Genomic DNA, 25,925 nt, shown 5'->3' on the forward strand with positions numbered 1-25,925 from the left:
GTGCAAAATCATGCATAAAATGAACAGCACAGATGTGAGATGAACAGGTACCACATGTACACCAAACTGAGACAAACGTGAGACAGAGAGATGGTGGATTGAAGTGGATTGCCATTCAGATCGACATTCTACTACACATGTCTGCCTGCCTACTTCATGCCAGAGGTAAAGTTTACAGATTGACTTTTGAGCATTTGTGAGTTAAGGCCGCGGAATGACAGTCTCAAAAGAATCTGCAAATACAAAAGTACATATTTATAGACATTCTTAAGGCAGAACACTAAGGCGAAGGATTCATGATTTGTTGTGCATTAAATAATGGGTACAGATACAGTATTTGAGGATCATCCTGTGAGCAAAGAAACAATTAATGCACTTGCATTTGTGGATTGTGTGCACCTGTGGCTCTCTCGTGAGCATCTGAGGATTTTGTGTGCCAGTGTGGATCTCTAATGTGCATTTGTGGATTGTTTGCATGAGTTTGGATCTCTCGCGTGCATTTGTGGATTGTGTGCATGTGTGTGGATCACTCGCGTGCATTTATGGGAGGATTTGATACTGTTTTCACTCCATAGTTCAACAAAATCATACACACCCTTACAAAAATTACCATGGTTTTACCATAGTAAAACAGCTTAATTTTCTTTTGTGTAATTTCTGAAGGCTCAAGACAATAAAATCAATCAGATTTTTTACTAATAACTAATTATTTAGAAGTGCTTTCATGGGGCGGTAAGGGAGCACCGTGGAAAAAACAGGGTCTGGGCTCAAATCCAAGTAAATTTAGATTTAATAAACAGAAAGGCATGCAAAAAGAAACAAAAGCAGATCAGGATGGATCAGCAAAATGGCATCAGGTGAAGGATACAAATTCGGAAAACCAACTTGCTTGGTACAACAATCTACATTTAGAATTCAGCCAGGCAGAGTGGTGGGAGTGTGGTGTATAAATAGTCCACTCAGTATTTTTTTCTACTTCATTTATTGCAGGTTCAGTACTGAAATTTGTTGCAAAAGGGGATGAAGCAGGTTTTTTAATTTATATATATATATATATATATATATATATATATATATATATATATATATATATATATATATATATATATATATATATATATATATTTATATATATATTAATTGTTTTTTTATTACATTTCATATTTTAAAATGTTTTATTTAAAATGTTTAATGCTAGTTTATATTTTTTATATATATTATTATTATTTTTGTATTTATTTGCTATAGAACTACAATTGTATATTGTACAGTTTAATTACAATTTTTTTATTTATTTGGATGGGGGTACAACAATACAATTCTGCTTAGGGCACCAATATGGCCAGCAGCGCCTCTAGTGGCTAGTAAATAGTCAGTTTTGAATGTTTTTATTATCTAATTGCAACTTTTTTTTCTTATGTAATTTAGTTTTCTGTTTTAGAAATAGTTTAGTTCCTTTTAGCCTTCATTACATTCATTTAGATAACATTTCACTGAGCCTTAAATGGATAGTTTAGCCAAAAATTACTTTTCTGTCAGCATTTTATCACACATTACTATCATGCTGAACAGAATAACCATTTCCAGGTTTGTATATTTTTAAGCCAAAACTGTGTTTATATTGCAAAATTTGTCATTTGGACCTTGTTGGGAACAAATTTAACAGAAGAAATTAAAGGAACCAACTTGCACAGAATATTCATATGGATATAATTTGCATCACTTTTTTTTTTCTTAGTGTTGTTGTTTATGCTTTGCAGTTGAAAATGTAAGTAAATGGTATAGATAAATGTATTGGAGTAAAATTATAAATTTACCTTTTCAAATATAGTGAAGATATGCTAGTATTGTCAGCATTTCAACAATATATCCTGCTTTTAATAGTATAATCTCAAAGTCATTATTTATGTAAAAAAAATAATTATAATAACAACAAGTTAATAAACGCGATTATTTCTTAGCAGTATAATACATCGTTTTCCCCATTAAATTATGCTTTGTATTTTCTTCAGGTTTGAAGAGGATGATATAACATTTAGGTAAAAATAAACAAAAAAGTAAACCAAAGCTTGAGGCTAAAATGGCAAATATCTGCACAGCTACAGTAAATTTTCCTGGAGAACTGACATAAGCTGGGATAAAGGTGATCCATACAGCACAGAATATCAGCATACTGAATGTAATGAATTTAGCTTCATTGAAATTATCAGGCAGTGTGCGAGCCAGGAAAGCAAGAATGAAGCAAAAGAAGGCCAGTAGGCCAATGTAACCAAGCACAGCCCAGAAACCTATATTAGAACCCAGACTGCACTCAAGAATGATCTTTTCCTTATAATATTTCATATTTTTTTGAGGAAATGGAGGAGATATTGTTAGCCAAAGCACACAGATAAGAACCTGTACAAGAGTAAAGAAAAGCACACTGAGTCGCTGTTGTTTAGGCCCAAACCATTTCATGACATTACTTCCTGGAAGTGTAGACTTAAAGGCCATCAACACCACTATTGTTTTCCCCAGAACACAAGAAATACAGAGGACAAATGTGATCCCAAATGCTGTGTGACGCAACATACAGGACCACTCAGTGGGCCGGCCAATGAAAGTAAGAGAACAGAGGAAACACAGAGTCAATGAGAAGAGCAGTAAGAAGCTCAGCTCTGAGTTGTTGGCTTTTATTATGGGGGTGCTCTTCTTTCTGTAAAACAGAATGGCCACCAGCGCAGTTAATCCTACTCCAAAGAGTGAGGAAAAGACTAACACTATACCCATAACTTCTGTGAATAACAGATACTCTATAGCCTTTAGCATACATTTATTTTTCTCAGCATTAGGCCAGTATTCCCTTGGACACTGCTTGCAGTTATTTGAATCTGGAAAGGAAGTTACAATCATTAGTTAGACACAAAAAGAAATACATGAATGAGAAAGGCTATGAGATTACCTGTCTCAGTACTGATTTCTCCTTCTGCACATGGAATACAGTCATAACAGCAAACAGGTCTTCCTTTCTGTGCGGCCTTCCTAGTGCCTGGAGGACAACTCTCACTGCACACAGACCTTGGCTTCTGCATGTAAGTAGATAGATAGATAGATAGATAGATAGATAGATAGATAGATAGATAGATAGATAGATAGATAGATAGATAGATAGAATGTTTTGAAAAGTGAATTTAAAGTGATCTAAAAGAATGCATGTTCTTAAAAGTAATATTAAATTGTTTGTCATCTATTATTAGCTGTTTCTGTAAGATCAATACAAGTACTTTATTATTATTTTTATTAATATTATTATTATTATTGATTGATTTATTGTGTTTATGTACCTCCAGCTGTCCTCCAGCCCAGATTACGTTTTGAGTGTTAAACACAAAGCGTTGGTGTGGGGGCAGTGAGTCATCATAGTATCCCACTGATTTAAATTTTATTGAACCATCTGAGTCTCGCTGCCAGTTGATAATGTCATATTGGGCTACTGTGCCACCAGTGCTGTCAAACCACACACTATCCCCCATCTTTATGGAGAAATTGACCTGTTTTAGAGCCTCAACAATCTATTCAAAAAATACATTGACATTATCACAGAGTCATTTTAACAGATGGTTCCCCTAATTTTCTCTATTACTTTTCACCTTTCTTTTATCTTTTACCTGCTGTGGTTGTATTGTCAAGCCTTTCTCACAGCCTTCTTTTTCTTTGCACTTTAGTAGAATGTGTAGTGAATGAGCGACAGCATAAACTGCTTTGTAGACATAACTTGCATATCTTTGTTCAGGCACATCTTCAATGTAATTTTTTAGTAAAAGTAGTTCTTCATATCTGCTGCAACTTAACGCATATTGAGAAACATTCCCCTCAGTCTTTGAACATGGAAAAGCTGTGTTCCAGAATTCTTTTAAGACATAATCTGCAAACCCTTCAACATTATTTTTTTTCACTGCAAACCCCAGTGACCCTCCAAGCACTCGATAACTGTTTGGAGTGATCAGACTCTTTACAGTTATCCATGACTTCACTCCAATCATTTGGAAACCTGTAATGTTCTGAATACTTAACTGATCAGTTAATAAGCCCATTTCAGGAAGTGAAATAAATGCAATAATCACTTTTGCTGTGCTTTTTTTTATTGTGTCTACCACTTTCTTGAGTTTTTCTGGCTCTGTTCGGTAGAATTTTACAGAGTACTCAACACAAATTCCCATCTCCTGTGCTATTTTTAAAAATATTGTCATCCCATAATTTCCATATTCATTGTCACTGTTCACAGCTCCCACCCAAGACCAGCCTAAGTCCTTTACTATAGATGCCAGTGCTCTGCTCTGGTGGTAATCACTAGCCATAGTCCTGAAGACTGTAGGGTAATCTTTTCTATTACTGAGACATTCACATGATGCTGAGTGACTTATCTGAAAAAGAAAGCATGAGAAAGTGATATTTTTATCTGTGATTGTGTTTAACATTCAGTGTTATTGATCCTCACCACTGGAATTTTAAAAGGTCCTGTAGTTCTGGACAGAATCACTGTTGCGGTAGACTCTGATTCGCCGATGATAGCATGTAAAGTAGACTGACCATTGCATCTGTATCCTACACCAAATTCCTGACTATTCATCAGACCCATAGTGGCACTCATTGTAGACAGTCTTGACCCACAGGAATCATAGATTCTGTAGCCAATAGAAACATTTGGAAGCAAACTTTCACTTCTGTTAATCTCCTCAATGGCAAACATCATGATTTGGGCCAGTCGAAAATCTCTCAGATACACACTGCAAAATATTCATTAAATCAGTAGGCTAAATATAAACTACATTTTAAAAAGTCAGATGCTGCAAAAGTTTTTTTTTTTTTTTTTTTAAAGTGAATAAATAAATACATACATAAAAATAAATCAAATTATAGATATATTGCATTTTAATTTCAAATGCCCTTTTTGTTTTAAGTACATGTCTAATGTTTCAAATGTAACAAACCTGGAGCATGATAGAAGCTGAGGTTTTTGTGTAAACTCAAATGAAGGTAATGTTTCTTTGCTGTGGACTGGAAAAAGTCCTCCAATAGTTAAGTCTCCATCCTTGGAAAACAGCGGATACTGAGGGTCTCCCATTATTTTGCAAAGAGTGTTTACTGCTTTGGTATGAAGCTGATGGAAAATCAATAATGTGTAAATAAAGATGAACATCCCAAAGACTCAACTGTGATCTTGACTGTGACTAACAAATGCAAATGGCATGCTACATTATTTGCACTTTTATATGCATAATTATTCTGGAAGAATGTGAATTGAGAATGTGGCCAATAACATCATGGGGCAAGATATGACAGCAAGACAAGACATATCAGGTCAAATAGGGGTGGAATAAAGTCAAGCTAATTTGCTCAGATTTTTTTTTTTTTTTTTTTTTTTACATTGTCAGACAGTAGTATATTGTGAATATTGGAATAGTGAAGCCTTTAGAAATACTACTCAAATATATTTTACATAACCTTTATTACATCTATTAATTTGGATCTATGCTCATTTGGTGTCACAATTGACTGGAGTGAGGAAATGAGGAGATGTAGAATAAACATTAACAATATTTAATAATTATCCAAAAATAAGAACAACTTCAGGAGCACAGGAGAACATACAAGGAATTACATTTAACAGTGGATGAAGAAACTCTGAACAGAATGATCCTTAAATACACAACTTAAACAGGGAAAACGCGACATACCTGGTATTAAATAGAACAATCAGGGAACATGAACAAGAAGACCAAATTTGTGCATAGGAAAACCCAAGAGATGGGACACATAAAAAAAAACATAAAAAAAGATCAGCACATGGACTTGACATTACAACCCCCTTCCGAATGTGAGACCTCGCCCCAAAAAACATAGAGGGATGGGCACCTTGCAGGTCCCTCAGGACAGGCTTGGACAGGACAGGATGCCTCCAAGGCGGTACCAGATCCAGGTCCCGTGGCTCAGCAGACTGCCTAAGAAGCCATGGTGGAGCAGACAGTTCAGAGGACCATGGCGGAGCAGACAGTTCAGGAGCCCATGGCAGAGAAGATGATTCAGAAGGCCATGGCGGAGTGGACAGTTCAAGAAGCCAGACCTCGGCACACGGCCTAGGCTTTAGATGCCTATACACCCCCCCACACACAACTCCCCATAGTGGCTTCTGAGGCCTTTGTGGGGAGGATGTGGGAACAGGGGCCCTCACTGGGCTGGATGTTGGGACTGGAGCCCTCCTCGGGCTGGATGTGGTGAATGGAGCCCTCTTAGGAGGAGACTCAGGGGCTTGATCTGACACTGGATTGGACTCAGTGGCTGGAGCAGAAACTGTAGCAGACTTTGGGTCTGGAGCCATTACTGGAGCAGACTCAGTGGTAGGATACTGTCAGCTGAAGGCTTGGAAGTGAAATGACCAGCGGGCATGATATGGCATTGGCTGGTGGGCTTTTAAGTGCCACAGCCGGTTTCCGAGTGGCCTCGGGGACTTCAGAATTGGAGCAATTTAAATAAAGGACTAGATTAACAAGCTCGATCAAGGGAAAAATCATACATGGCAACATCGCAGTGTATAGTCTCGTCCTCAAGCACCAGCTGGAAATGCACCTAGAGCAGCGTCATTCCAGCTCACCTGGTTAGCAAGCTTTAGGAATTTATTCACATATCACTCCAACCTATGACAGTGCTGCCACAAATGCCACAGCTTGTCATCAGATGCTATCACCCTTCTCTTTTTTGGTTCACCGTCTGTCACAGTTCACTGGAACAAGGACACAAGGAGACGTAGAATAAACTTCAGCAACTCTACAAGCACAGGAGAACAGACAAGGAATGACATTTAACATTAGAATGATCCTTAAATACACAACTCAGACAGGGAAATACGAGACAAACCTGGAATTGAATAGAACAATCAGGGAACATCAACAGGAAGATGAGATATGGGCATAGAAAAACACAAGGGAAAAATATATCGAAAGATGCATGGGACATGAGTGAAACAAAACAAAACACACAGAACAGTCCTTGGGCGTGACATTGGGACTATTGAAAATTATGTACAAATAGAGGTAAAAAAAAAGGCCTTTGTAAATATTAATTTTATTATATAGAACTAACAATATTTTCTGCATGTATTCTTTTCTTTTCTTTGTTTGATGTTCAATGCAATAAGGCCAATGATCTTTGTGTTAAAAAAAAAAAAAAAAACTAAGCAAACTGTATGAACAGCCAGACCTGTTAATATTATTTCTCTCCATATTTTCATGGGATTTATTGAATATGACTAAGTAAACAGCCATATTCTCTTTTGGTGACAAGAAGTTGAATGTCATTTCTTTGTGTTCATTGTAATTATTATTAGTAGTTGAACTGAAAGTGACATTACGTGTGGCTAAGTATGGTGTCCAATACTCAGAATTTGTGGTCTGCATTAATCCCATCCAAGTGCAAACGCACAGAAGTGAGTAGTGAAAAAACACACACACAAAGACACACCCAGAACAGTGGGCAGCCATTTTTGGTGTGGCCACATGGGAGCAATTGGGATTTCCATGCCTTGCTCAAGGGCACCTTAGTCATGGTACTGAGGATGGAAGAGAGCATTATTCATTAGGGTTGTGCACGAAGCCGAATACTTTATTTGGAAAGCACGGATAATGGCTTCAAAACAAATAACAGGAAACAAAAGTTCTGCTGAATAATATTCGGCTTAGGCTGGCACAGTCACGCCTCATGTTTACTGTATAACAGGTGAGCCAGGTGATCAGTGATATTATACATAATGAACTATGCAATAATGAGTACGTGAAGTGAATAAATTAAAGCTTTATGAATGAAATGAGCACAAATCAAACAACCATTGCCTCTTCATGAATCACTCAGAAATCAGAACTTGGGAATGGTAAAAAAAAAAAAAAATCCACTAAAATAGCTACTACTTCATACATGTTCTACTATGTGTGTATATTTAAATGTCAATGATTTACATCTTGTAGCCTACAATGCGATACACAAATAGAATAAGCACAGCAACCATAACAGAGCCGATGAGACGTGAGGCATGCGGATCCATGTGCAAGCTTTTATTTAGAAACATAGTCAAACAAAGGCAGGGTCAAACATCAGTAAACAGATATGTTGAGGGTAGGGGTGCTCCGATCACGATCGGCCGATCGTTATGCGCATCTCGTCAGTAAAGCCGGTTATCTAATCAGCGGTTAATTCCATCAGGTGCGTGATTTCACATAGAGCAGCTGTTACTACACAGAGCTGTTGTTAACTGAGAAGATGCGCAAATCCACTTCATTTTCAGCGTTTTTTGGCGCATCTTCTCAGTTAACAACGGCTCTGTGTAGTAACAGCTGCTCTATGTGAAATCACGCACCTGATGGAATTAACCGCTGATTAGATAACCGGCTTTACTGACGAGATGCGCATTAACGATCGGCCGATCGTGATCGGAGCACCCCTAGTTGAGGGCAAGACAAAAGAGTATTCCGAAAGCATATGTGGGTTGTCGATCGGTGAACAATATCCAAAAGGCTTTAAAGCCCTTTGGATATTGTTCACCGAGTACACAAGCAATAATCCAGGCAGGGTCATACAGGCAGGGTCAAACAGAGTCCCAACGGCAAGACGATAGGGCAATCCAAAAATACAAAAGCAAGAATCAAAATACAGGTAAACAGGCTAGGAAAGACTAAGAAACTACGAGTGTCTCCGTAAAGTAGCTATCAGGTATGACTGTGATAATCGCTAAACAATACTTGGCCCCGGATAGTCACGTTACGATCGCTGAAGCCATTGTTAGCCTCTTTGTGCTCTGTGTTCCAGTTCTGCCTAATCAGTCTGGCTTATTGGCTCCACCCAGGTGCTCTTCAACTCTTTCTGCTCTGCTCTGGTGGTCAACGACTTGGACTTGGCCCCTCTGCTGCACCGGCTCCACCCTGGCTTTCTGCTCTGCCAGCTCCGCCTTGGTACCTTGCTCTGCTAATTCTACCACAATCCCTTGTTGCTTCACTTCCACATTCACCCTGGACTACATTCCCCATAATCCTTTGCTGGACCCATGATCTATTGCATCACCTGTCTCTCATTAAATCTCATCATCAGTTCACAGCTGACTCATATTAGAAGGACTTTAAAAGATGCACTCACACTTGACCACTTTGCTGGTGATTGTTTAGCCTGTAATGATTCCTAGTTTCTGTGTTCCTGCCTGTGTTACCCTTGCCTTTGTGTATTTTGGATCTTGGACTGTTTATCTGGTTTCTGGATTATTTTTTGTCTTTGCCTGGGATATTATTGTTTGCTGTTACTGGTACCTGTCTGTCTGACCATGTTTACTAATAAAGCCTGCATTTGGATCTTTTTTGGATAACTCTGTTGTCATGACGCCTCCATCATTACGGAGCCAAAAAAAAAAAACTCTCAAAAACCAAACCATCTCTCTGTCAAGAGTAGGATCATAGTCAACTTAGATACATATAACATTTTTCTTTTATCTTTTGCTGGTTTACGTGGCACAACATTTGTTTAGTGAAGTTCAAAAAAAAACTTCCACCTTGCACCTTGAATTATGTAGTCATGTCCAATTGATCACTACATGTTTGTCATGAAATTTCTCATCTTGTATTATACTTTTATTTTTAGAAATTATTAATTTTATATTTTAGAACACTGCATAGGGCAACTAGTCAAAACACAAATATTGTTCTATGCTCAGTTCTGTTTTTATATATATATATATATATATATATATATATATATATATATATATATATATATACTTTTCCAGAAGTTTTCCTAACTGCACGGGGGCCCATTCATTGTAATTCGCCAACTCATTTAGCTGGATTTGATTGTTGACCGTTTGGCATGACCTAGGATTATCTGGTTCTTTTAAAGCTCTTCCTGGACTTGCTGTCATAGCAACAGGTCAGTAAATGTAAAAATATGTCATCGGGTGATGCCAGGTGAACACCCATGTGTTGTGCGCATGTGCAAAAATGCCGGAAGTATGTTGTTTCGGGGATCAAATTAAATAATGTTATCTTTCTTTTTACTAATACAGGTTAAATAACTTAAATTTAAATAGTACAAACTAAACCTAGGCCACATCTCTAATGTATGGAAGTAAATTCATCCAAACAGTCGGTAAAACGCCTGCATTGGTTGATTATACTTAGGTAAATTAATAAAATATTTATACCTTTCGCTGTTCGATTATGTAATGACAAATTCAAGGGCTATTTCATGTAAATAGGATTAGATTGCAACTTTCGAAAAGTGAAACTGATATTTAAAATACAAACCAGATTCCCAAAAAGTTGGGACACTGTACAAATTTTGAGTAAAAAAGAAATGGAATAATTTACAAATCTCATAAACTTATATTTTATTCACAACAGAGTATAGATAACATATCAAATGTTGAAAGTGAGACATTTTGAAATGTCATGCCAAATATTGTCTCATTTTGGATTTCATGAGAGCTACACATTCAAAAAAAGTTGGGACAGGTAGCAATAAGAGGCGGGAAAAGTTAAATGTACATATAAGGAACAGCTGGAGGGCCAGTTTGCAACTTATTAGGTGAAATTGGCAACATGATTGAGTATTAAAAGAGCCTCTCAGAGTGACAGTGTCTCTCAGAAGTCTCAATTCTCCCAATGCTGTGGCTTAAAATAGTGGAGCAATATCAGAAAGAAGTTTCTAAGAGAAAAATTGCAAAGAGTTTTAAGTTATCATCATCTACAGTGCATACTATCATCCAAAGATTCAGAGAATCTGGAACAATCTCTGTGCGTAAGGGTCAAGGCTGGAAAACCATACTGTGGTTGCTTAAAATGTGCTAATATTGTTTTTGGGAGAGAAAATAGAACTGACTTCAGGATGAATTTGAATGTTTTCTACGAGTAAACTAACAATGTGCAAGAACAGAATTGAAGCAGCTCCCTTCCATAATGACCAAATAAAAAATAAGTGCAATTAGCAACCATTACTGCCAGGTCAGGCACAAAAAGGGTTAAGGGAAGCTTTCATAAAGTAAATTTCCTACAAATGCATATCCAATAAAGATGCAATAATCATTGTACATGCCTTTCTATTAGTGATGCGTGGGTCTGGGTTTTTTCCAACCCACGGGTCCCGCTTTTATGAAATTATTTGGCCCGCCCCAGCCCGCCCCACAAATAAAGTAAAATTTCTTGACCCGCCCCACGGAGGAGCGTCTCGCTGCAGCTTGCGGTGGACATCCAACCCCTCCCACATCCAAGTGTGACGTCAGACGCCACGCCTATGCCATACGTAAAAATATGTCATCGGGTGATGTCAGGTGAACACCCATGTGTTGTGCGCATGTGCAAAAATGCGACATCTCTAAAAATTAAACCTAGGCCACATCTCTAATGTATGGAAGTAAATTCATCCAAACAGCCGGTAAAACGCCTGCATTGGTTGATTATACTTAGGCAAATTAATAAAATATTTATACCTTTCGCTGTTCGATTATGTAATGACAAATTCACATATTTTATGATCGATTGTAACATACCTTAGACAATATCAAAGTTAAGTAGACAATTTTGTTTAAGGAATTTTTAATTATCTAATTCTCTAAAAATATGTATCACTTATAAGATGGGAACGTTAGTGATCATATCACTATTTTAAGGATAAATATGGGTGTTATGCAATAACTGGAATCCTCCCCTCTTGATTTTTTTTTTTTTTCAAATGTGTTTATTTTTCATATTTCTTTCATTTTAAATAAAAAAAAAATGTTCCTGACTTTGGCAAATTTATATACTTCATTTGGTTTTAAGTATTTTTATTTTCCTTTTAATTATATACAGGAACAATTATGATCTACACACTAATATTTTTTATATGTGCATGAAAAAAAAAAGTTTATCACCTAGCAAAAAAGAGCAACAACATTTGCATGATAGGACTGATGGTTCTCTATATAGACTAAGCTACACATACATAGGCTTAAGTCATTGGTTGCTTTGATAGATTATGTAAGTAACATGGCATTGACTTTTGGGCCTTTTTCCATCAGCACAAATATATATAAAAATGTGTCCAAGTCCTACGGATGCATAGAGATCAATAAAAAGACATTCCTTGTTTCACTGGGTATTTTTATATTTATTTCACAAAACAATAATATTCAACAATGTAGAGCAAATAAATTATTATAAATGAAATTACTCCCCAAAACATGGCATTGACTTTCAACCCCTGTACATCAACACATTTTAATAAGAATGTTTCTATATCCCCGCGATTGTGAAAGACAATAAACTTATTTTTCATTTCATGAGAGCTACACATTCAAAAAAAGTTGAGACAAGGCCATGTTTACCACTGTGTGGCATCCCCTCTTCTTTTCATAACAGTCTGCAAACGTCTGGGTCTTCCCTGAAAGAGACGATATCTGGATGGGAGGATATGCTGTTCTAGAACTTGGATATACCTTTCAACATTGATGGTGCCTTTCCAGATGTGTAAGCTGCCCATGCCACACGCACTCATGCAACCCCATACCATCAGAGAGGCAGGCTTCTGAACTGAGCGCTGATAACAACTTGGGTTGTCCTTGTCCTCTTCAGTCCAGATGACATGGCGTCCCAGTTTCCCAAAAAGAACTAAAAATTTTGATTTGTCTGACCACAGAACAGTTCTCCACTTTGCCACAGTCCATTTTAAATGAGCCTTGGCCCAGAGAAAACACCTGCGCTTCTGGATCATGTTTAGATATGGCTTCTATTTTGACCTATATAGTTTAAGCCAGCAACGGTGAATGCCATGGTGGATTGTGTTCACCAACGTTTTTGGAAGTATTCCTGAGCTTATGTTGTGATTTCCATTACAGTAGCATTCCTTTATGTGATGCAGTGCTGTCTAAGGGCCCGAGGGTCACGTGCATCCAGTATGGTTTTCTGGCCTTGACCCTTACCCACAGAGATTGTTCCAGATTCTCTGAATCTTTGGATGATATTTTGAACTGTAGATGATGAGAACTTCAAACTCTTTGCAATTTTTCTCTGAGAAACTTCTTTCTGATATTGCTCCACTATTTTTCGCTGCAGCATTGGGGGAATTGGTGATCCTCTGGCCATCTTGACTTTTGAGAGACACTGCCACTCTGAGAGGGTCTTTTTATACCCAATCATGTTGCCAATTGACCTAATAAGTTGCAAATCTGTCCTGCAGCTGTTCCTTATATGTACATTTAACTTTTCCTGCCTCTTATTGCTACCTGTCAACTTTTTTGGAATGTGTAGCTCTCATGAAATCCAAAATGAGCCAATATTTGGCATGACATTTCAAAATATCTCACTTTCAACATTTGATATTTTATATATATTCTATTGTGAAAAAAATATTAGTTTATGAGATTTGTAAATTATACCATTCCTTTTTTAATTTCTACAGCTTCCCAACTTTTTTGGAATCAGGTTTGTACATATAATCGCTCTGTGAACTGCACGTGTGACACAATTTGTTTGCCAGGCGTGCTAAAGGCATGTTCACATTGCAAATTCTCTGCATATGAATTACAAGAATCGACAAACTACATGTTTTGGTTTCAAAATGTTTGTGGATTGTTTAATGTTGTATCAGTGTGTTACTCAGGTCTTCCACTTGAAGAGCCGGGTGGTGAAATTGAGAATCCTGGAGCAGGTGAACCTGATGCATCAGAAGTGTTTTCAGCAAACAAATCATTGGCAGTGTAATTCATTACTTTCCACAGAATACCAAAGAAGATAGTATTATCATAAAATCTTTTCGTACGTGCATCCACAAAGTATGTGTCTTGGTCATGATGAGAACCGAAACAATACAATTTATCTTGTACCAGGATGCCTTTGAGATTGTGAATCCCCTTGGGTCAGCTAAAAAAAGACACAAAATGATTGTAGTGTATTTTACACTTGGCAACTTTGAGCCATTTTGCCATGCATTGATCCCATCCAGTTATAACGTTTGTGTTATGAGAGCGACTTTAACTATTTTGGTCAAACCAAGATTTTTGCTAAATTGTTGGCAGATGTCAAAGAACTTGAAGAGCATGGATTTGTGACATCTTCAGGTGACATAGTACGTGCAACAATAGTGTGATACTTGTGATACTTGATAGTAGTGATACTTGATCTTAAACTGAAATGGTCACATTTTTCAAAAGGACAACACACCACCTCTCCCTTGGCTAAATGTGACCTGAGATGAGAAAAGACATTGTTCATGTCTGTAAATTGTTGTTGACAGTCTGTATTGTTGCAAACAAATGTGCCCGTCAAATTGTCAAAATGAGTATGTGGTCTTTTGTGATGCCGATAAACATGAGCTTTGAGAGGATTGTATTTTGAGAATTTACATTTGCATTCTGGGAAGCAACATGGAAATTGAGCATTTGCTTCATGTCTGTGTAAGATTTGATGATTAACATATCCCTTAACTGTCTCCAGAGAGCAATCACAAAATATGCAAAAATACATCATCATCCATATGGTTAAACGTAACTCACCTCAGTTTGAACCAAGGCGTCGGAGCTTGTGTCGAGAAAAAAGAGGCGTACCAGAGGAAGCCGCGATTCGAGGCTTTTGTTGTTAACATGGAAATCACGTGACTGATGACAAACGATGCCTCGGTTTGTGTGGACACGTCATCGGTTCTTTCTGAGTGTTTTTTTCCGGATAAAGGGGGTTTAAAACTCACGCCACATTGTGGGTGTTGTCAGGAGTAGATTAATCAGTTGTAGTAGAGTCAGAGTCAGAGTTAGATATTTGTGTCGTCGTTATTGTGTCAAATTTTTACATGCATGGATCTTCTTTTTCTTGTTTTGTTAATTGATTGATCCCCACCAGTTCCTCTCCAGTTCCCTCATTACCTTCTGTGTGCTTAAATACCCTGTCTGTTTAGTTCTTCTTGGTCTGTGATTATTATAATGCTGCTATTTGTAAGTTAACCTATTGTGAAGTAACCTAACCTAACGTGATGTGAGTTCAGTTAATGTGTTGTATATAGTCTGTAATCTCCTTCCTTGTTCAGTAAACTCCTCATTGATCAAGCTCTTCAATCTCTTTTATTCTTCCGTTAGCATACATCCCAAACTGTGACAGAATCACGGACCAAAACAGTTTAGTTAGCTGCGTTTTTCTTTCTTTTAGTTTTTAGTTTTTTGCTTTCCTTCCTCTCCCAGAATGGCTATTCCAGCAGTCCAACTCCTGTGCCTGGAGCAACCGGACCGTTCGCTGGAGGACCATACCAGGGACTTTTTCGATCTGGCATGCCTTACCCACTTTCCTGACCGCTCGCTCTCTAACTTCTACTACACCGGCCTGAGCGAGCGGTCCCCAAGAGGATTTTGCCGCTTTCGTGGAGTGGGTGCTTGAGAAAAATGGATCTTCATGGACAATCCGCCGAAGAGGATATCTCCAGCCCCACTCCCGACCCAGAGACCAGCCAGCCGCCATCACGCCGCACGGAGCCAGAGCCCACCGCAGCCGCAGAGCCCAAGCCTTTCACTGACAAGGGAGCAGGACCTTGAGAGCGAGACTGACCAGGTGTGTGAGCCGGCAACACAGTGCGTTGTGGGAGTTTTAGTGGAGATTGAGTGCGTGGAGGAAAGCCCTGCCCACACTTCTGCGACTGAGGGTGAGCTGTTTTCGGTCTCTGGAAATGATATGGAGCAATTTATGGACTTTATGGACTGGTCTATGGAGGTAATTCCTGAATTTTCTGTTTCTCCGCTGGTTCCGTCCAGCCCTGATCGTCCAGTATACCCTCTCAGTCTCCCACTCCCACCTCCTCCAGTCAGTTCCTCTGCTCCATTTCCGCTGGTTCCACCCAGCCCTGAATTTTCTGTTTCTCCCCTGGTTCCGCCCAGCCCTGAATTTTCTGTGTCTCCGCTGGTTCCGCCCAGCCCTGAATTTTCTGTGTCTCCGCTGGTTCCTCCCAGCCCTGAATCTCCCATGTCTCCGCTGGTTCTGTTCAGCCCTGAATTTCCTGTGTTCACCCCAAGCCTCCCTCTCCCGCCTCCTCCTAGATCTGCCAGTTCCCCTGCTCCACTTCCGCTGGTTCAATCCAGCTCTGTATCTCCTGTCTCTCTGCTGGCCCGCTCCAGCCCCGATCCTGTGTTTCCTCCCATCCTTCCTCTCTCTTCTCCTCCTAGACTAGCCAGTTCTTCGACCTCATCTCTGCTGGTGCCAGTCAGTCCCGCAGCTCACCCTCAGTCCACGCCATCTGGGCGCGATGGCTCACCGCAGGACTTCCAGTCTCCAGCTCCGCCTTGGCGTGTGAATTCACTGTCTCCACCTCCAGCCTCCGAGCCCTGGACTCCTCTTCGGTCCTTCGACCCAGCGGCTCCGCCTTAGCTCTCAGCTCCTCGTCTCCACCGTGGCCTGGCATCCCACCTGCTCTACCTGGCTCCCTCGTCCCTCCGGCTCCACCTTGGTCAGTCGTCGACCATCCGCCACCTCGGGACTCCATTCCTCTGGCTTCACCTCATCACTCCATCCCGCCGGCTCTGTCAGGCTCCTCCTTCCCTCTGGTTCCACTTCCATCCTCAGTCACTCCGGCTTTGCAGCGGTCTTCCAGGGCCCTGCCTCCGCCTTGGTAACCTGAGCCTTCTGCTCCACCTAGGCCTTTCTTATCCTCGGCTTCACCCTGGCTCTGTGGCTGTGCTGCTCCATCTTGGGCTCCTCACCCACCGGTGCAGTCTCCGTCTGTCGGCCCCTTCTCCACCATGGCTCCTCCCGCCGTCAACTCAACCGTGGATCTCCATCCTGGCTGGTCTCTGGAGGACCATTTGGCTCCACCTGCTCCGGGCTCCTCCCTCCATCCACTCCGCCCTGGTTCCTACCTCCTTGCTCCCTCTTCGCCTGCCCCTTCTCTGCCTCCAGAACCCCCACCCTCTCTCCACTGGTATTCCTCTTGCGGTGCGAGGACGCACCGTTCTGGGAGGGGGCGAACTGTTACGTTCATGGATTTCTGTTCCCTTATTTGGTCATCTTTCTTTCCTTGTTTTGTTAATTGATTGATCACCACCTGTCTCCAGTTCCCTCATTACCTTCTGTGTGCTTAAATACCCTGTCTGTTTAGTTCTTCTTGGTCCGAGATTATTATAATGCTGTTATTTGTAAGTTAACCTATTGTAAAGTAACCTAACCTAATGTGATGTGAGTTCAGTTAATGTGTTGTGTATACAGTCTGCACTGTTGGGAACGTTACTTTAATAAAGTAATTAGTTATAGTTACTCACTACTTGTTCCAAAAAGTAACGGAGTTAGTAACTGAATTAGTTTATAATAAAAGTAACTCGTTACCAGGGAAAGTAACTATTTGCGTTACTGTAAAAAACAAACAAAAATAATAATAAATAAAAAATTCAGAGAATTTGTACTTTTTTTTTTTTTGCAGTTTTCACAAGTCAGTTGAAATGAGTAGAACAGACAGGTACATAACTTTCAATATTTATTGCACGTCAACAGACAGCAAGAGTTTTATCCAGCACTTCAAGTATTATCTTAGTAAGAAAAGTGTTTTTGGCCACTAGCTTTGTAGATGCGTGTCACACATTACATGTACACATTACATGCACGTTCTTGCCTTTGACCACAATGAATTTGAAGTAGTGCTTATACAGTATTGTTCAAAATAATAGCAGTACAATGTGACTAACCAGAATAATCAAGGTTTTTAGTATATTTTTTATTGCTACGTGGCAAACAAGTTACCAGTAGGTTCAGTAGATTGTCAGAAAACAAACAAGACCCAGCATTCATGATATGCACGCTCTTAAGGCTGTGCAATTGGGCAATTAGTTGAAAGGGGTGTGTTCAAAAAAATAGCAGTGTCTACCTTTGACTGTACAAACTCAAAACTATTTTGTACAAACATTTTTTTTTTCTGGGATTTAGCAATCCTGTGAATCACTAAACTAATATTTAGTTGTATGACCACAGTTTTTTAAAACTGCTTGACATCTGTGTGGCATGGAGTCAACCAACTTGTGGCACCTCTCAGCTGTTATTCCACTCCATGATTCTTTAACAACATTCCACAATTCATTCACATTTCTTGGTTTTGCTTCAGAAACAGCATTTTTGATATCACCCCACAAGTTCTCAATTGGATTAAGGTCTGGAGATTGGGCTGGCCACTCCATAACATTAATTTTGTTGGTTTGGAACCAAGACTTTGCCCGTTTACTAGTGTGTTTTGGGTCATTGTCTTGTTGAAACAACCATTTCAAGGGCATGTCCTCTTCAGCATAGGGCAACATGACCTCTTCAAGTATTTTAACATATGCAAACTGATCCATGATCCCTGGTATGCGATAAATAGGCCCAACACCATAGTAGGAGAAACATGCCCATATCATGATGCTTGCACCTCCATGCTTCACTGTCTTCACTGTGTACTGTGGCTTGAATTCAGAGTTTGGGGGTCGTCTCACAAACTGCCTGTGGCCCTTGGACCCAAAAAGAACAATTTTACTCTCATCAGTCCACAAAATGTTCCTCCATTTCTCTTTAGGCCAGTTGATGTGTTCTTTGGCAAATTGTAACCTCTTCTGCACATGCCTTTTTTTTAACAGAGGGACTTTGCGGGGGATTCTTGAAAATAGATTAGCTTCACACAGACGTCTTCTAACTGTCACAGTACTTACAGGTAACTCCAGACTGTCTTTGATCATCCTGGAGGTGATCATTGGCTGAGCCTTTGCCATTCTGGTTATTCTTCTATCCATTTTGATGGTTGTCTTCCGTTTTCTTCCACGTCTCTCTGGTTTTGCTCTCCATTTTAAGGCATTGGAGATCATTTTAGCTGAACAGCCTATCATTTTTTGCACCTCTTTATAGGTTTTCCCCTCTCTTATCAACTTTTTAATCAAAGTACGCTGTTCTTCTGAACAATGTCTTGAACGACCCATTTTCCTCAGCTTTCAAATGCATGTTCAACAAGTGTTGGCTTCATCCTTAAATAGGGGCCACCTGATTCACACCTGTTTCTTCACAAAATTGATGACCTCAGTGATTGAATGCCACACTGCTATTTTTTTGAACACACCCCTTTCAACTAATTCAACTAATTGCCCAATTGCACAGCCTTAAGAGCGTGCATATCATGAATGCTGGGTCTCATTTGTTTTCTGAGAATCTACTAAACCTACTGGTAACTTGTTTGCCACGTAGCAATAAAAAAATATACGAAAAACCTTGATTATTCTGGTTAGTCACATTGTACTGCTATTATTTTGAACAATACTGTATCTTCACCTTGAAAATGCCAACTTTTCATCGGATTGCTCCTGACTTGCCATCTCTGCTGCTGCTGCGAATCTCTGTGTAACTGTTGCGTGTGTGTGAGTGTGTGTGTTTGGCGCCGCTGGCGCAGCCGCGTGTGTAAAAACACTGGCTCTGATTGGCTACAATGAAACACCTGACTCTGCCTTAGCCAATCACAATCACTTATCTCGTCATTAACCCACCTGCTCACTCGCTGTGTGAGCCAGGGGTCCGTTCGGATTGCATAGTTTATTAAATCAATGCATAGTAACGCACCGCATTTACAGTTTTTTTCAATCGCTAACAAGCGCTTAACCATACTTCAGATACTTTTTCTAAACTCTTAACACAGACTCACACCTTCAAAACACAATTGGCCAAATGGATAATTTTCTTCTCAAAAACACATTTTGTTAAATATATGCTAAATCTTCATTTCAAAATAGAACACATCTTTCTCTGCACACACAAACTTTACCAAAACACTGAAAATCTGACTCAAAATTAAAGTATTCTGTCAAAGAATAACACTTGTTTTCACTTCACAAGGTACAGTATTGTTCAAAATAATAGCAGTACAATGTGACTAACCAGAATAATCAAGGTTTTTAGTATATTTTTTATTGCTACGTGGCAAACAAGTTACCAGTAGGTTCAGTAGATTGTCAGAAAACAAACAAGACCCAGCATTCATGATATGCACGCTCTTAAGGCTGTGCAATTGGGCAATTAGTTGAAAGGGGTGTGTTCAAAAAAATAGCAGTGTCTACCTTTGACTGTACAAACTCAAAACTATTTTGTACAAACATTTTTTTTTTTCTGGGATTTAGCAATCCTGTGAATCACTAAACTAATATTTAGTTGTATGACCACAGTTTTTTAAAACTGCTTGACATCTGTGTGGCATGGAGTCAACCAACTTGTGGCACCTCTCAGCTGTTATTCCACTCCATGATTCTTTAACAACATTCCACAATTCATTCACATTTCTTGGTTTTGCTTCAGAAACAGCATTTTTGATATCACCCCACAAGTTCTCAATTGGATTAAGGTCTGGAGATTGGGCTGGCCACTCCATAACATTAATTTTGTTGGTTTGGAACCAAGACTTTGCCCGTTTACTAGTGTGTTTTGGGTCATTGTCTTGTTGAAACAACGATTTCAAGGGCATGTCCTCTTCAGCATAGGGCAACATGACCTCTTCAAGTATTTTAACATATGCAAACTGATCCATGATCCCTGGTATGCGATAAATAGGCCCAACACCATAGTAGGAGAAACATGCCCATATCATGATGCTTGCACCTCCATGCTTCACTGTCTTCACTGTGTACTGTGGCTTGAATTCAGAGTTTGGGGGTCGTCTCACAAACTGCCTGTGGCCCTTGGACCCAAAAAGAACAATTTTACTCTCATCAGTCCACAAAATGTTCCTCCATTTCTCTTTAGGCCAGTTGATGTGTTCTTTGGCAAATTGTAACCTCTTCTGCACATGCCTTTTTTTTAACAGAGGGACTTTGCGGGGGATTCTTGAAAATAGATTAGCTTCACACAGACGTCTTCTAACTGTCACAGTACTTACAGGTAACTCCAGACTGTCTTTGATCATCCTGGAGGTGATCATTGGCTGAGCCTTTGCCATTCTGGTTATTCTTCTATCCATTTTGATGGTTGTCTTCCGTTTTCTTCCACGTCTCTCTGGTTTTGCTCTCCATTTTAAGGCATTGGAGATCATTTTAGCTGAACAGTCTATCATTTTTTGCACCTCTTTATAGGTTTTCCCCTCTCTTATCAACTTTTTAATCAAAGTACGCTGTTCTTCTGAACAATGTCTTGAACGACCCATTTTCCTCAGCTTTCAAATGCATGTTCAACAAGTGTTGGCTTCATCCTTAAATAGGGGCCACCTGATTCACACCTGTTTCTTCACAAAATTGATGACCTCAGTGATTGAATGCCACACTGCTATTTTTTTGAACACACCCCTTTCAACTAATTCAACTAATTGCCCAATTGCACAGCCTTAAGAGCGTGCATATCATGAATGCTGGGTCTCATTTGTTTTCTGAGAATCTACTAAACCTACTGGTAACTTGTTTGCCACGTAGCAATAAAAAAATATACGAAAAACCTTGATTATTCTGGTTAGTCACATTGTACTGCTATTATTTTGAACAATACTGTACATACAGTCAATCAAAGTACACCAGGTTTCAAAATACTGGCTATTGTTGACATTACAAAAACTGCATAGACTTTTATGTTTCAGTTTTACATGCAAAACATGCAATTCACTGTTTTACATTAAATTTCTTGGTTAGGAACTGTATGTCCAAATGTACAGTAATGTTCACATTCAAAAGCATTCCAGTAAAAAGCTATTTTTGCCTTTACTGTTTACTGCAGGAGGTACAGTAGAAACACGGTATGAGAGAACAGAACAGGTTTGACAGTATTGCTTACAGTGGACAAAATATCCATGAAACACATAAGAGCATTCTGAACAAAAAAACAACAACAGTAAAATGCCCAGATAAAAAAGCAATCTCTCACTGCACCTCTCACTGCTCCTGCACCTCTCTCTGCATCTCTCACTGCTCCTCTCACTGCTCCTGCATCTCTCACTGCTCCTCTCACTGCTCCTGCTCCTCTCACTGCTCCTGGATCTCTCACTGCTCCTGCTCCTCTCACTGCATCTCTCACTGCTCCTGCTCCTCTCACTGCTCCTGGATCTCTCACTGCTCCTGCTTCTCTCACTGCTCCTCTCACTGCTCCTGGATCTCTCACTGCTCCTGCTCCTCTCACTGCTCCTGCTTCTCTCACTGCATCTCTCACTGCATCTCTCACTGCTCCTGCTTCTCTCACTGCATCTCTCACTGCTCCTCTCACTGCATCTCTCACTGCTCCTGCTCCTCTCACTGCACCTGCTCCTCTCACTGCTCCTGGATCTCTCACTGCTCCTGCTTCTCTCACTGCATCTCTCACTGCTCCTGCTCTTCTCACTGCTCCTGCTCTTCTCACTGCTCCTGCTCCTCTCACTGCATCTCTCACTGCTCCTTCTCCTCTCACTGCACCTGCTCTTCTCACTGCTCCTGCTCCTCTCACTGCATCTCTCACTGCTCCTGCATCTCTCACTGGGCCTGCTCCTCTCACTGGGCCCCTTGCTCTTACTCTTCCTCGTCCATACATTACAGTGTTTGTCTTTTTCTGTTTCTGTTTCCAAAAACATCACTCTTCAAAGTCCTCCTTTTACTGTATTGTATAAGTGTCAATGTAATAGAAAAAAAATAACCCCTGCCATTGAGTCTAAGCCAGATTGGAATCAGCTGTGGTTGGCCCAATTTACACAACATAAATCAGCAAAGATATATTGTTTTTGAACGGATATCATTGCAGAAGCAGAGGTTTTTATACTGTATCTAAGGTTTGGAACATTGTTTTTGCTATTGTGGGATGTTGTGTGTTAACATTTGTAAATACTACAAAAACGATTCATAATTTTGTTGGGAGGTATAGCTTGTCTGTTCAGAAAATGTAAGCATTGTGGAAATGTGTTCAATGACTCCATATTGTGTGAAAACGACATGAAATGTGTGAATGGTATGGCCACAATAGATAGATGCTGTGCTAATTGTGTTTAGAGTTTTGAAAATGTGACAACTGCTTGGACAAATGCTTGTTAGTGACTGAAAAAAACTGTAACGTTCAGTAACGTTAACGGCGTTGTAACGACGGGAAAAGTAATTAGTTAGATTACCGCGTTACTGAAAAAATAACTTCGTTACCTAACGCTGTTCTTTTTAAACACCGTTATTCCAAACACCGATAGTCTGTAATCTCCTTCGTTGTTCAGTAAACTCATTGATCAAGACCCTCCTCAAGCTCTTTTATTCTTCCGTTAGCATACACCCCAAACTGTAACACATATATGTGTTAGGGCTGTATATTATTAGATTATATCAGGTTATTAGTTATAAGTATATTGTTATTATTAATTAAAGTAGTTATATTATAGTATTTTTATATTAATTAGATCAGATTTTTTTGGATTGCTTTTGTTTTTTGGATTTGGACTGGACTGCTTTTTGATTTGGATTGCCCTTTTTGATTTGTTTGCTTTTTGTGACCCTTTATTCCTTTTTCCTTGTAATGGAGCCAGCAAGAAAGAGGAAATCCTCCCCTGTCTGTGAGTTTTTTAAATGGTGGGTCACAATAAGGTATGTGTATTATTATTGTTTTACTGTCTTGATCTAATAATAATACTCACTATAAGGCTGTATTACATTGTCTATGCATTTATGTTTCTAGGTGAAATGCTTGCTGTGCCTAAAGGAGCTGACATACAACAATAACACCTCCTCCATGCTCAGGCATTATCGAGCACTGCACGAGCATGCACAGACTACTAACAATCTTTATCAATCAAATCAATATTTATCCGAAGTGAATCTCACAAGATCTGAGGATGTAGTAGTATATTGGGCTCAACATAAACATCTGTATCCTCATTTATACCAGATGGCACTGACATTTTTATGTTCCCCCGCATCCTCTGTTCCATGTGACAGGATCTTTTCCAAGGCTGGAGAGGTTCTGTCCAAAAGGAGGAATCGTCTAAGCCCCAACACAAAAAATTCTGTTCCTCAATAAAAATAATGTGTGATCCTTCCTTCACCCACCCCAAACTGCAGTGTTGCAGTTTGTTCCTCTAAATCCACAATCCCATAAGCACAACACTGCACTAAAACTAGTAACAGTTCAATGCACAAAACACACCAGAAACAATTCTTAACCATTCCCACCCCACACTTTAATGTTGCAATTTAATTGATATAAGAACTACACTCAACTCAGTCTCACTTTTGTTGTTCCTACTGTCACTATCCAAACAATTTATGAATAATGAATGAACTGTGTGTGACAGTTGTCTCTGCACAATTACAGTTTTTTTCAATCGCTAACAAGCGCTTAACCATACTTCAGATACTTTTTCTAAACTCTTAACACAGACTAACACCTACAAAACACAATTGGCCAAATGGATAATTTTCTTCTCAAAAACACATTTTGTTAAATATATACTAAATCTTCATTTCAAAATAGAACACATCTTTCTCTGCACACACCAACTTTACCAAAACACTGGAAATCTGACTCAAAATTAAATTATTCTGTCAAAGAATAACACTTGTTTTCACCTCACAAGTTACATGCAGTCAATCAAAGTACACCAGGTTTCAAAATACTGGCTATTGTTGACATTACAAAAACTGCATAGACTTTTCAGTCTCAGTTTTGCAGGTATTTGCATGCAAAACATGCAATTCACTGTTTTACACTAAATTTCTTGCTTAGGAACTGTATGTCCAAATGTACAGTAATGTTCACATTCAAAAGCATTCCAGTAAAAAGCCATTTTTTCCTTTACTGTTTACTGCAGGAGGTACAGTAGAAACACGGTATGATAGAACAGAAAAGGTTTGACAGTATTGCCTACAGTGAACAAAATATCCATGAAACACATAAGAGCATTCCGAACAAAAAAACAACAACAGCAAAAAGCCCAGATAAAAAAGGAGGGGGGGGGGGGGGGTAAAATAAAAACAATTTCTCACTGCTCCTCTCACTGAATCTCTCACTGCTCCTCTCACTGCTCCTGCTCCTCTCACTGCTCCTCTCACTGCTCCTGCTCCTCTCACTGCACCTCTCACTGCTCCTCTCACTGCTCCTCTCACTGCTCCTGCATCTCTCACTGCTCCTCTCACTGCTCCTCTCACTGCTCCTGCATCTCTCACTGCTCCTTTCACTGCTCCTGCTCCTCTCACTGCACCTCTCACTGCTCCTCTCACTGCTCCTCTCACTGCTCCGGCTCCTCTCACTGCTCCTGCTCCCCTCACTGCTCCTCTCACTGCTCCTGCTCCTCTCACTGCTCCTCTCACTGCTCCTGCTCCTCTCACTGCTCCTCTCACTGCTCCTGCTCCTCTCACTGCTCCTGCTCCCCTCACTGCTCCTCTCACTGCTCCTCTCACTGCTCCTGCTCCTCTCACTGCTCCTGCTCCTCTCACTGCTCCTCTCACTGCTCCTGCTCCTCTCACTCCTCCTCTCACTGCTCCTGCTCCTCTCACTGCTCCTCTCACTGCTCCTGCCACTGCTCCTGCTCCTCTCACTCCTCCTCTCACTGCTCCTGCTCCTCTCACTGCTCCTCTCACTGCTCCTGCTCCTCTCACTGCTCCTGCTCCTCTCACTGCTCCTCTCACTGCTCCTGCTCCTCTCACTGCATCTCTCACTGCTCCTCTCACTGCTCCTCTCACTGCTCCTGCTCCTCTCACTGCATCTCTCACTGCTCCTCTCACTGCTCCTCTCACTGCTCCTGCTCCTCTCACTGCATCTCTCACTGCTCCTCTCACTGCTCCTCTCACTGCTCCTGCTCCTCTCACTGCTCCTGCTCATCTCACTGCTCCTGCATCTCTCACTGCTCCTGCTCCTCTCACTGGGCCTGCTCTTCTCCCTGGGCCCCTTGCTCTTACACTTCCTCGTCCATACATTACAGTGTTTGTCTTTTTCTGTTTCTGTTTCCAAAAACATCACTCTTCAAAGTCCTCCTTTTATTGTATAAGTGTC

General features: G+C 40.0%; 1 protein-coding gene and 1 long non-coding RNA gene across 2 annotated transcripts; both read right to left on the bottom strand.

The window, feature by feature from the left end:
- Positions 1–1,950: 1,950 nt before the first annotated feature.
- On the bottom strand, positions 1,951–5,179 carry LOC127934147 (extracellular calcium-sensing receptor-like). The gene is made up of 6 exons (XM_052531331.1): positions 4,971–5,179; positions 4,478–4,766; positions 3,648–4,403; positions 3,324–3,551; positions 2,942–3,065; positions 1,951–2,870 (listed from the first exon to the last, which is right to left on the bottom strand). Exons 1-6 carry the CDS (start codon positions 5,177–5,179, stop codon positions 1,951–1,953), a joined length of 2,526 nt encoding a protein of 841 aa, XP_052387291.1.
- A 14,424-nt stretch (positions 5,180–19,603) lies between these two features.
- On the bottom strand, positions 19,604–24,468 carry LOC127933969 (uncharacterized). The gene is made up of 2 exons (XR_008147649.1): positions 24,322–24,468; positions 19,604–19,664 (listed from the first exon to the last, which is right to left on the bottom strand). It is a non-coding gene; the product is annotated as an uncharacterized LOC127933969 (long non-coding RNA).
- Positions 24,469–25,925: the final 1,457 nt, after the last annotated feature.

This window comes from Carassius gibelio, chromosome A18 (genome assembly GCF_023724105.1).
Source record: "Carassius gibelio isolate Cgi1373 ecotype wild population from Czech Republic chromosome A18, carGib1.2-hapl.c, whole genome shotgun sequence".
Classification (NCBI taxonomy): Eukaryota; Metazoa; Chordata; class Actinopteri; order Cypriniformes; family Cyprinidae; genus Carassius; species Carassius gibelio.

Coding starts and splice junctions, on each gene's coding strand:
- LOC127934147 (XM_052531331.1), bottom strand. CDS start 5,179: ATGTTCATCTTTATTTACACATTATTGATTTTCCATCAGCTTCATACC. Junction 4,767..4,970: donor CAGCTTCTATCATGCTCCAG/GTTTGTTACATT, acceptor AATATTTTGCAG/TGTGTATCTGAGAGATTTTC. Junction 3,066..3,323: donor GGGCTGGAGGACAGCTGGAG/GTACATAAACAC, acceptor ACTTACATGCAG/AAGCCAAGGTCTGTGTGCAG.